This window comes from Pygoscelis adeliae, unplaced genomic scaffold (genome assembly GCF_000699105.1).
Source record: "Pygoscelis adeliae isolate BGI_AS28 unplaced genomic scaffold, ASM69910v1 Scaffold63, whole genome shotgun sequence".
In the NCBI taxonomy this organism is placed as follows: Eukaryota; Metazoa; Chordata; class Aves; order Sphenisciformes; family Spheniscidae; genus Pygoscelis; species Pygoscelis adeliae.
In genome coordinates, this window is record NW_008824414.1 from 759,743 (window position 1) to 772,299 (window position 12,557).

Sequence of the window (12,557 nt, forward strand, 5' to 3'; positions counted from 1 at the left end):
GTCCCCTCATAGCCTCCTGCCACCCATCCCCTCATGGCTTCCCACCACTGTGTCCCCTCCCCTCAGGGCCTCCCGCCACCCTGTCACCTCAGGCCCTCCCCAGCACCTCATCCCTTCAGGGCCTCCCACCGCCCCGTCCCTTCAGGACCTCCAGCTGCCCTGACGCACCTGAAGGCACCCCACTGCCCCGGCCCCTCAGGGTCTTTCACCAGCCCATCCTCTCAGGGCCTCCCACCGCCCCGTCCCCTCAGGGTCTCCCCCCAGCCCCGCAAACCTGCCCCGCAGCGGCACGGCACTGAAGGAGGGAGCTCCATAGGAGCCGGCCCGAAAGGCACCTCGGACCCCTCAACAATCCAGCCAGCAACACACGGGCAGGAAACAAGTGGCGGCTCGTGGCTGGGAGAGTATTTGTGGACATCTCCAAGGACAAGTTTTTCAGGGATCCCCACAGCTCTGGGCTCTGCCCATGAGCTTTGTCGGAAGCATTAAGGCGTCAGCAGCAGAACCAAAGGGCAAAGGGGTTCCTGGCCACTTTTCCTACCACGCTGCACGCCTGGGCAACTGTTGCTGAGCACAAGTACCCGTTTTCTCCTCTTCCCCAATGCCCTGGGGACACTAGGGACCAAAGCAAGACCCACCGGTTGGAGAAAGATGGGCAGAAGCTCAAGATTTGCAGGTACAGCCATTCATGTGCTGCTCGCCACCACCAGAGGATGGCCAGGTCCTGCACTGGGAAAGCATGTAACGTGTGGGACAAGCTACAGCAATAAAGCCTATAGAACAGCCTAGAGATCTGATCACTTCCTGGCTTGGTTTTTTTCTTTTTCTTTTTTCCTCCAGAGGTTCGTTTCTGCATCTGTACACAGTGTTGGCAGCTACAGCTGCTAGGTTCAGCTCAGCTCATCTTAGATAGAATGAAGTTACGCAGGTGTAGAAGCCATTAATTGTTCTCTCCCTTTCACGCTCCTGGGCCTCTGAGTAGAGTAACATGGATTTCATATTCCCATGTTGGGGTGAAAGAAAGTGCTCTTAGAGAAGAGCTGTCCCGTGGGCAGGGAGAGGCCAGGAGCCACCCAGCCCTTCCCCGCAGGCTCAGGTGGCCCCAGCACACGGAGCTCCCGGGATCAGCTCTGCACGGAGCTCCAGCAGCACAGCCAGCCATTATCCCAGAGAGAAGGCCACCTCCTCCACACCCTGCGGAGCTGGTCTCGCAGCCCAAATCTGGAGGAAGGATTTCTCTCTACAGCTCTTAGCAGGAATAGGGTTTGAGCTGCCAGGTTTGAGATGGAGACGCTGATGTCACTTGTCATGCCTTGAAGGGCTGGAACAGAGAGGAACAGAGCCAAGGTCAGAACGTGGATCTGTGGGGACCCCAGGAACCCCTCCTGCCAGGGCCACCCCACCCAGCTCTTCCCATCGCCAGGAGGGAGCAGGGGCCAACGGGATCAGCCGGAAGGTGCTGGCCACGATTACCCCGCGTGCCCCTGAACTTTCTCTCTGCTCTGCCCACACCGCCCCTCGTCCACACAGGGAGCAGAGCCCTCCTCGGCCGGGGCAGGGATTGCAGCTCCCTGCCCAGGGTCTTTCCTCCTCCGTGCTGACACCCTGCTGCCCTCACTCACCCTCGTAGATGATCTGGAGCTTCTCCTCCTGCTGACCCCTCACGTGCCGCCCAGCCAGCCCTAGGAACACACCCGCTACATCACAGAACCCGCTACCCTCACCTTCTCTGCAGTCCCACACAAGCAGCCAAATTTGTATAAACAGGAGTCAGTACTGAAGAGGATACAGAGGATGGCCAACTTGTGTGAAAGCAAAGCCAATCAATAAAACGGGTGTTTTTCTTTGGAGTTGTTCCCAGCATACTATACTGTGTCATTAAATTAATAGGAGGCTGCCTGTGGACTGATAAGAAGCTGCACCTGCAGTGTCGTTAGTGATCACCTGAGGCCAGCACTTAGGCAGACAAAGACATGCCTATTCCTCCACTGCCAGTGGAAGTAGGTTGATTTGCTTGCTTTTAATGTCACTGATCCACAAGTTCATTTTTGGTAAGATCTTCCTGGAGCTATGATTCTCGCATCTTTCTCTGGAAAGAGAGGATCAAAGCACCCAAATCCCATAGGCTTTTCCTCTAAAAATCAAAGTTGCATGCACCTTTCACTTCTGTGTCTCAGCTCCCGGCTTCCAAGGTGCAGAGTCTCAGCTAAGCTGACAAATATTCAGTGTGCCTTGTTGACAATTCCTTCCTTGGTTGATATTCTCCAAACTGTAGGAGATACAAAGAGAGATAACAAGAACCAGTTGGTGAGTATAGCTGGAGAGCTTCCACTGCCGCCTCAGTGCCAGCAGTCTCCATGCAAGCCTTCCAGCAGTCATCTGCTTTCATCTCATCTGTATTTACTTTCTGCATCTCAGCTGACTCAGGAAGACTGGTATTTATCTTCATGTTTTAAAAGGAGGAAAAAAATAATATTCAGGATCTTACATTTTTCTTCGTTTGATATTGAACCTGACAGCTAGCAAAGGTTTCTGTTAATTTGAATAAGAATTAAAAGCCGGTATCTGTTCATGGAGAGGAGGTTGCCATGAACATATGTTTATCGACGGAGAGATCATGTTCATACAGAAGATGTCTGAACTATGGGCATGCATTGCTTTGAGGATGGCTCCAGCCATGTTCTTTACCTGGATTCTCTGTCTGATCCTTTCTCAAGCCCGCATTTCTTCATCTTCCAGGGTTCTCCCCTTTGCCCCAATGGGTCAGACTGCAATTTCCCCACAGGCCTCTCATCCTACAGCCCAAAGAGACAAAGTACACCAGGTCAAAGTCACCTCATTTGTAGCACAATAAAAGCACAACCTAGAAGGCCTGTATCTCCTCAGCAAGGCATCAGCTTTGGCAATGATGCCAAAAGTGGTGGTACTGTGGGCACATTCACACATGATTTGGCAGAAGGGTTAGGGAAAAGTGGCCATAAGAGCTTTATATTGACATCCCAGCCTCACAGCAACACTTAGCAGCTTCAGGTGCAGTCTGTCATCTTGGCTGCCCTTAACTGCAGTGCTTGAGGTCAGACTCACCTTCCACAGTCAGGTGTCTCAAGTAAGCTGCATCTGTGCTATTGTTAGAGGCTGTGACGGGACCCAAGCTTTGAGGTGCATCTGCTGTACCTCTCCTTCATGCAAGCACCTTAAAAACATGTGAATGAGCTTCTAAACTCTAAATCCAAGACTTACTAGGAACAACCCATAGCAGTGCTGTTTTCAGAGGAACTCTCTCGGCATACTTATACTCATAACTGAGGCTGGTAGGTTGCAAGCCCATGTAGCTTTCTCTAGGATTTCCTGATGATGATCCTTCTCACAGGACTCTTCTTCTCTCCCCAAGCTCCAGAGGGGAATAGGATATGTCCTATTGGGAATGTCACATTGGGTTGGGAAGAGGAACCTCACTTTGCCCTTCTGAGTAACTGCACAGTAGGAACATTCCCCAGAAACTGGGAAGTTCTGCATGCAACTTCCTTTCCTGAAAACAAGAAAGCCAGCTCTGCAACAGTGCTAAGCCCACAATGTACATTGCCTGTGGCGTCACACAAGAGCCACAGGGCACATAAGAAATGTAGGGGTTTGTATGCCCTAGGAGAAGAAGGAGTAGCAGACACTGAAGAAAAGCAGGGACTCATGTGGATGAGATTCAGCGATAGAGGGAAGCAAGCATATTGCTTTGTTCTGCTTGAGAAGACGGGTCACACTGGGGTGCTATAGAAACAGAGCCTCTGACAGCCACATCGGGTGAGCTCACAAACTATTCAAAGATGAGCAAGAAAGTATCAGAATTGTGTGTGCGTGTGCTGAATTTGGTATCTGCTGAAAAGATGGCCCAGTTCATGAGCTCAGACTTTGCTGCTAGAGGATCCTACTCTGGTCTTGCTGGAGGCCATTCCCTGCCAATGCACGGCAATCCATTTTTCCTGGACCAAGTCTTCTGGACCTGTGGGAACATGTCTGCTTCCAGCACTTCTCTTGGCTGCTCCTTCACGGTGGTGGCATCATAATCAGAGGCACAGAACAGGTTCTCATCCCAGAGTTACCCCCATCCTCTGCACTCCCCAAAGTAACTGTCTCCTTTGTTATTCACCAGGGAACCTCCCTGTGTACTGTATGCTGTACATTTCCTTGCACAGCAGGCATCGAGTTTTGTTTCGATATCAACTGCTAGAAGCAGCTGAATTCACAGCAACTGGAGTATTGAACACCAGTTCCTCTTCACTACAGCCACCTGCAAGAGCCCAGATATCAATGCACTTTGACTTTGGCTGACCACTTACAGAGAAGTCACCCAGGGGCACAGGTCTTTTGGGCAGGAGATGGGTACCACAGTTCTCAAGAATCAGTGGGGTGGCAGATCTTCTTCTGCGAGGACACGTTCTCCACGCCTACTGATTTCAGTATACCTAAGGCAAAAGGTGTCAGATGACCATTTGGGCACTTGTCCATTTGGACATACATTCCTTGTCTGCATTACAAACATGTTTATGATTACCACAAGCCATGACTCCTTTCAAGGAGGCCATGCTAGCTTCTGTGGAAGGCCCCATGCCCTTCCCGCTGAGGCTGCTTAGGCAGCCATGGGTGCTCCTTCTGCTGAAATGAGCAGGCAGAAGAGGGGCCCATCAGCGAGGTGGGTGTTTACTTATTTTTTGAGCTGTTACTAGGGTTCATTTTCAGCTGTCTTAGACAGTTTTGAGAACAGATCCTTCTCCCAGACACAATGCAGTCAGTGAATTGCAGCCGTATCTCAGCTGTAGCTGGAGGGGATGGTTTGGGGTAGATGGAAGCAGACATTTTGCCTATACTTGGCTTCCTGAGACAGTGTTTAGAGCACTCTGCTGTCACATCAAATCAGAGGAAGATGCCATGAATGGCTCACGTCATTCCCCTCTTTCCAAGAGGGCGACATGCTGTCTTCTCTCATGTTCACTTCTTAAGGTGCTCCTCAGCCATGGCTGTAAGGAGAACACTGGAGCTGGAGAAAGGCCACCTACTCTTTAAAAAAGTCAGCCTTAAACAGAAGGGAAAAGGGCTGTGTGCATCTTGGAGCTCTTCTTCACCTCTTTGCCCTGATGTAATCAGGTTCTTCCTTTTTTCAATAATTAATAGCAACAGTAATAAGGGCAATGCAAGAATAACAGAGGAAACCTGCATGAGCATATAGGACCATGCATTAACAGCAGTACAGGGGAACATCTTTTACTGTCCAGTGTGACTCACAGCCCTGTTCTTGCTATGACCTACACACCGCCAGGTGAGCGCAGTATTTTCCAAGGCACTATGGTGCCAGCTTTCCAAAGGAACTGATGGTTCTGGTTGGCTCTGGTCTTGGCTGCCGAACTCGGAAAGTTTTTAAAGGGCCCAGTTTTGGAAAAGCAGAAACAACTTCTCCAGTGAAGCGACTTGGGTTGAACATCTAAAACTCACAGGCTCCTCTCTGTTCCCTGCAAACAAGATCAGTCCATATCTCCTCTCACGTTCACAATCCTCCCTCCTCACCTAAAGCTACCAGAGTCAGGGGGCAGCTAACACCAGGACTGCTGGTGAGGAGTCTCTCATCATCACTGTCAGGACCCTGAGGGCACTAATAGGCCTTGATGGCCCTGACCAGCCCCTCCACTGGGGCCTCCACCCCCAGCCCCAGCTATTGAAACTCAGCCCTGGATCTTCAGTGCCTGAGCTATGTGGTAGGAGTGCCGATCTCCAGCTCAGCCAAGGGAACATGACTGGAGCAAGTTATCTAGATATCTAGGCTTTCCCTCACCCTCACTGTTTTTCTGCTCCATGACGTTGCTCTGGGAAGCATAAGAAAAGCCTTTGTCCTCTCCTTGTCCCTGTCTTTCCTCCACTGGCTTTGGAGTTCAGCTCTGCCTGTATTTTCGCTATGGCCTCTGCCTGCATGGGGGTGCCCTTGTTACACTGGATTGCACTGGAGCAATTCACAATTGCTATGTTCGACCTGCAATGCCACGTGCTGGCCAACACACATTGATCCATCTATTTTTATTTCTCCCAAGTCCCATATCCAGTGTCCCCATAACCAGCACCAGGTTACAGTGTTCATACTGGCGATGCTTAGACATGCCCCTTCTGGCTGTGATCTTAAAGATCCAGCAAAGCCATATGCATCCGATTTCCCCATATGAGGCCTTTGAAGAATAGCTCCTATGCTTCACGGAGCACCATGTTTTATTCATGAGTTTGCCAAAAGCTTCAAGGCTCTTCCAGAAAAACATCAGGGAGAATGTGGCTACTTCCAAACAGATGGCCCCAGAGAGGTAGGTGCTACCAAATCAATTAACACCCACACAGTAAAGGTGATACCTTTGGTGAGATTTTCAGGCCAAGCCATACATCTGGCATCTAACCCTGGAGATTTGACTACAATGCCAGGGAGATGGTGGGTTTTGGGCCGGAAAGAGCTTTGCCTCAGGGCAAAAGCTCATAGGGAAAAAAGCAAGCAACCAGTATCAGACTCTTGTGCCGCTCTCTTAGACCCTTGCTGAAAGTTCATAGACTATGAGAGATTTCATTAACCCATGGGCATAGGTGCACCATGGGCACACCATGCCTCGTGCCTCCACTGGAAGATAGGAGCAACTCAGGGGAAACAGCTTTCTTGCAGTGACCAACCTCTCTGACATCCCAGCTCCAGAAAGGCAGAGAGATACGGCAGTCTTTGCTTTAAATCACTTGGACTCAGTTCTAACTACTAAGGCGGAAAGACATATTACTCGGCATTTCAAATACATCTATTAAAAAAGAACTCTAAGAAACAGTGCAAAGGAAACACAGAAAGAGCATTGGGACCTTTCCTAGAGGTGGGAGAAACATTCCTGCAGAAACAAAAGATAAAAACCCATAAAGAGCTTCACCTGTAGCTTGTGAAAATATAATGTGTAGGACATAGGATCTAGAAGAGATCATAAATAAATTTCAAATTCTGGATAGAAAGCCAAAATAGCTTCATTTGAAAACACAAAACATGTTTTAAATGTTGATTTTGACAAAAATGTCAGCATTTTCCCTGGAAACAAGAAACACTGCGTTGAACATTTATTGCATTTGAAACCCAGTTTCCTCTCTGAATTTTTTTTTAAAGGAAAATCTTGGCTAGCCCTGCCAGTCCTGTGTATAAATCTCTTCCAAAAACAGAGAGCAAAGTGTTAGTTGCAAATCAGAATTTTCCCTGCTAAACAGATAAGGCAAAGGGAGAGAGAGAATGCACCTGCCATCCCTAAAACAAGCTTTCCCCCAGACTATAGTTCAAAAGCACCAAAATGCTTCATTCCCATAAAACCCAAGCAGATCTTAAAGTACCACGGCCACACAATCACATCAATATCAGGTCAAATAGAAGCAAAAGGTTCAGAAAGTCACAACGAAGCACCTTTACCTATGGTAAAGCCTAACTTTTGATTAGGTTTAAGGAAACAAAATTAGAAGTGCTTGATTCAGTGCTTGCTTGTTAATACATGAGTCAGCACCGGTGCACTGCAGGGAACACTTCAATGACTTTCTGATGGCAAACGTGTTGACGTGTTGGCACCTGGGAGCTCTCTGCCACGTTTCTGTAGCAGGTCACCAAGATGCAGCCTTGGCCTTTGGACCTGCATGGATAAACTTTGTGAGACTGTCTTGTTCTTCATGCCAGCTAACATCTGAATAGCCCTTCATGGTCTGTCTGACACAGCTAGGGACCTGCCTGCAGGCAGATCCTGCATGCGTATCTTTGGTGTATAAAATGCAAGCAGCTCACCCTGGTTCCCATGTGTGCACTGGACGTGGCTGGTGTCTGAGAAGATAACTGGCTTGTCAATGCATGTCCCGCTTCCCAGGATCTCCAAGGGATGCAGTCTGTAGGGCAAATCATCCTCTGTATTCATACCTTTGTCAACAAATCACTTGTATTTTGAGCTGCTGAGTTTAACTTATCACTGTGCTGCCTGGAGGCAAATAAAGAAGGTTAGCAAGGAAGCAACACGGCCTTAATTCTTTGAGAGAACTGCTCATTTCAGGGCTATCAGATGTGCTCTTTCCTCAAGGGTTAGACAACAGGAGGAGAGAAAATAAAGAGGTTGTTGATGGAAGTCACAGTCCCACCTAGCCTGCTGTAAAATTATTAGAAGGTTGATTCCATTTGGCTCTGCTCTGGGTACATCTGCCGTTCTTTTTCCAGCTACATGTTTTGTAATGAAACAATCTGTTTCATTAGGATGAGTATTTGCTGCATGCATTTTACTGATGGGCTGCAGCTCCCTCCTGCCACAGCCTCATCTCCCTTTTCCACTCCGTGTAGCTCTGCTGGAGTATGGCTCCGCTGTCAGCAGGCAGAGGCTGAATCTCATGCTGGTCCTGCAGCACCACCTCACCACACTTCCTAAGAGGGTCTCAGACCAGGGAGCTGGCAATGAGGTGGTTCATGGCTGTTGGACAGCCCATCCCCCTGGTTGTGGTGGTTGGGCAGAACTGAGTCAGAGGCACCGCGCAGAGAGGCGCAAGGCCAGAGCAATACATGGCACAAAGAGGAGTCTCCCCATGGTGTCCCCATGTGCCTGGCCAGGCGGGGAGCATGATGGCCCTAGGCACCCTGTGCTGGCCTGCCTGCAAGCAGGCTTGGGGCTCCCTTTCCAACTCCCCCACCTTGGAGGGCAATGTCTGGCATCGCTGCCATCAATGTTACTGTGTGTCAGGACAGACTGCAACAAAACCCGAACAAGCAGAACAACCAGCCTGCTGACAAGGTTATTCATAAAAAACGGAGTTTGTAATTGCCTGTGGCAGCTGTTTGCTCAGGGTTTAGTATAGACAGAGACTTGCCCATGCCATAGTTCATTAAGTGCCATGGCTCGTTAAGTGATAGCCAGTTTACTCACACAGAGGAAAGGCTGTTGCTAGAGCTGCTGTGCTGTTTGCATTTCAGGACTGAGCTGAAGCCCATAGACTGCTGCTTTTGACAAAACGAGGACCAGTACAGAGGGGAAGCTTGCGGGAAAAGCCAAGGACCCCAGAAGGTTATGAGCAGGTTTCTCTCTTATTACTGCTGAATGAGTTTTTGGCTCACTCAGCAGAGATGTTTTGAGGGTGCATATTAAATAGATGGTTGAATAATTTGTAAGTGCTGACCAAATAGATCCTGGTACAGACCAGGAGACCAGGGGTTAAAACCCCTCCAGCTGCCAGCTTACAGCCAGTCACTGGGGCTGGGGATGCTCAGCCACTGCGGGTGGCAGCAGGAGTTTTAGGGACTGAAATCTCAGCATAGCTGAACCAAATTTAGACTAAAGCATAACATGATGGCTATGTTATCCCACTGATGGAGGGATCTGCGAGGGGACCTGCGCTCCTGTGAAGTGGGAATAGCTGTCCTTTTAAGAAAGCCCCACCGGCTTTCCCAAAATTGTGAGCAGTTTCTTGCTAGAGGCTGGTGCTACAGGAGGAAACTGAGGGTCCTTCTTGTGTTGAATGAAGCCCTCAGTTCCCCCTGGACTGGTCCTTAAAGATAAGAAGCAGCAGAATAGCTGTACTTATTACGGAGACTGCACTGAATGACACAGGATGGCAGTATGCTGCATTTGTACAGCTCTGAGCTCACCAGAGGGCTGATCTTTCATCAATGTAATAAACACAAAGGCTAGGACACAGCCCCTAATAAGGAGCCAGTTGTAGCAACTGCACAAGGCACTCTGCAAGCAGCAGCACCAGGCCTTGCAACATGCTGCATTTAACCAGACAGCAGAAGACCTCAGCTGTAATAGTTAAGTACGGGAAAAGATACCTTCATCAGCCTATTCCATGCGTGTTGCTCTGGGTCTGCCCTAGAAGAACTCTTAGCACCAAAGCAAGTCCTGCTGTTAAGGAGAGGGGGAATAACATCTGGATGAAATGAAGAGCAAACCCTGTGTTGTCCAGGCAGATCTCTTGTAGGTTGGGTTCCTTCAGGCAGACTGTCAACCCAAATCCCAGGAAGTAGATCCTTGAAGTGAGTGGCTCATAAAGAGCTAAGGCAGTTTCTCTGGCTCACAGACCCAGTAACACAAAGTAGGACTGTTAGAAAGCCCTCATTTTTCCTGGTTCACACTGGTAATGCTATGGTTCCTAATGACATGACTCATGTTGCTCCTCAGCACACACAAAGCATCTCTCAAGCCAGCATGCATTTCATTTGTGCATAACAACAGGCTTAGCAGCGGATACTACATTTCCAGGGAGACTAAGCCACACAGTCCCCTCCATGGAAGACAATGCCAAGACATCAAACCAAGTGGAGAACCTGGGTGTGGTGGGTTGACCCCTGCCAGCAGCCAAACACCTGCCCAGCCTTTTGGTCAGTCCTCTCTGGCACAGGATAGGGAGAAAATAGAAGGAAGGTGAGAAGACTCGTGGATCGAGGTAATGACAGCTTCACAGGAAAAACAAAAGCTGCATGTGCAAGCAAAGCAAAAAGAGGAATTCAATCTCTACTTCCCATCAGCACGCAGATACCCAGCCACTGCTTGGGAAGCAGAGCCTTAGTGTATTGGTTGCTTGGGAAGACAAACACTGTAACTGCGAACATCCTTCCTTCCTCCTCCTTTCCCTGAGCTTGGATTGCTGAGCATGACATCATATGGTATGGAATATCCCTTTGGTCAGTTCAGGTTGGCTGTCCCTGACTGAGCTGTGGTGTTCATGTTGCCCATATACAAAGAGCTCCTAGGCCATTCTACATTGTACGCCATCCACTGGGCAGTGAAATGGTTTTCCATCTATTCTCATATTCCAATTAATTTATGGGCACTCAGCTGGATTCATTGTTTCTCGAAATTCAGAAGGATGCAGTTGGTCCTTGAGGTCATACTTGCGGTCACGATGTTGTTAATTCATGCAGATCCTGTTTCTTCCACACAGAGAGTCAGCAGGCAAACATGCACACCCAAAGAGTTTTAAGCAGCTGGACTGAAAGACCATCATCTAGCCACCTCCTCTGTGTTTTGCCCTTTCGCAAATTGACTTGCTCTGCACCTTCTGCTCTGCTTAATTGATCCACTGCCCATCTCCAGCAAACAAATTGTTCTCCTGTCTCATTCATAATATGCTTCAAATAAAGTGTGCTTCTGCCTCAGCGAATGCCCTTCAGGGGGTACTTTAAATTATCACAGTGCATAAGGCTTTCCCTGAACTCTGCATTTTTACAGTGCTGAGTCTCCACAATGGCCCCTGGAGCCACACAATGTATTTCAAGGGATGTAGATATTTAAACAACTTGGCTAGGAAAGCAAAGCTTGCTTTAAACCAAGTTCTTTCCGCCCTTCCTTTTCCCCCAAAAAACAGCTGAGTTTTGCTTTTTCATCCTGAAAACAAAGAAAACCAAACTTCAAAAAGTGCTTCCTGATCCAGCTCTGAGAACCCACCAAATCAAAGCACGATCCAGTTGAAACCGCGCAAGAGGTGTAAGGATTCCGGTCCTTGTGTGGTCTGAGGACCACCAGCCGTTGCAGTTGATTCAGCCCGGTCTTGCTGCTTGAGGAGCATCGCTGAGGAAATCAGTGAGGTTGAACTCCACAAAGCATGCTTTGAGCAAGTAGCCAGCATGCCCAGGAGATACGATCCAGAACTGTGAAATCCCACTGCAATCTTGTAATTTGCTCCACACCTAATGATGGTACAGAAATAGTGCTGAAGGAGCAGCCATCACTGCTGATAAATGGGGAGGAGGTCAGATTTGAGCTTCTTTGCACATTTCCCATGTATTTCCAGGACATAGACCAAAAGCAAGCAGAAGGTGCCCAAATGCCACCCAGTCTGCATTTCTTTAGTGATGCTAGACACCTCTGAACACCTTGGGTGTGAAGGAACTCAGTGAAACACAGGGAGACAAGGGGATTGGATTTTGCTTGTGTTCGCACAGATTTAGAAAGTGAACCAGCTCTGCCACATGTATTATTAGCTCAAGAAAGCCCTAAAATGCTGTCTTTTTTTGCTGTCAATCCTGGTAAGAAGCATATCCCAAGAGTGGGAGCTCCCATGTTTGTGCAGGATGGTTTTGGGGAGCAAGGAACTCCTCAGTATCAGGAGGCATGGATCCAGCTGCTCCACTTTTGTCTTTCAGTCTGCATATCATGGAAAAAAAAAGCCCAAGACCAAGGTCCCACAGCCTCTTCCCAGGAGCTCTGAGATGGGCAGCAAGGCACAAATGCACACCCAGCAGCAAGGAGCAGTGTGAAGGTCTTTCACCTTGACTGATGCTGGCAGCTTCTTGCTGCACGGTCTGCCTTGCTCAGAGCCAGTGAGAGCAGATTTGGAACATGGACTTGGGCAGGATTTGGAACATGGACTTGCAAAAGCTGGGATCAGAGCTGCTTCCCAGCTGGAATCTAAAATAACTATGAGATTACCTCCACAGGGGTGCAGCCAGCACATAAAATGCTTGGCCTGTTCCTTTCCCAGCTTGCCACAGTCTTGCCTGGCATCCCTTCCGCATTTTTTCAAAGCCTCCTTCACTGCAGGAACTTTATTCCTGC

The 12,557-nt window shown here is 48.9% G+C and overlaps 1 protein-coding gene across 1 annotated transcript in view; it reads right to left on the minus strand.

The window, feature by feature from the left end:
- Positions 1 to 1,614: 1,614 nt before the first annotated feature.
- The window catches only part of LOC103914221 (aryl hydrocarbon receptor-like), a 76,229-nt gene continuing 65,286 nt past the window's right edge, over positions 1,615 to 12,557 (minus strand). The window contains exon 13 of the mRNA XM_009320837.1: positions 1,615 to 1,682. Within this exon, the coding sequence (XP_009319112.1) occupies positions 1,615 to 1,682 (68 nt within the window). The remainder of the gene's footprint in view (positions 1,683 to 12,557) is intronic.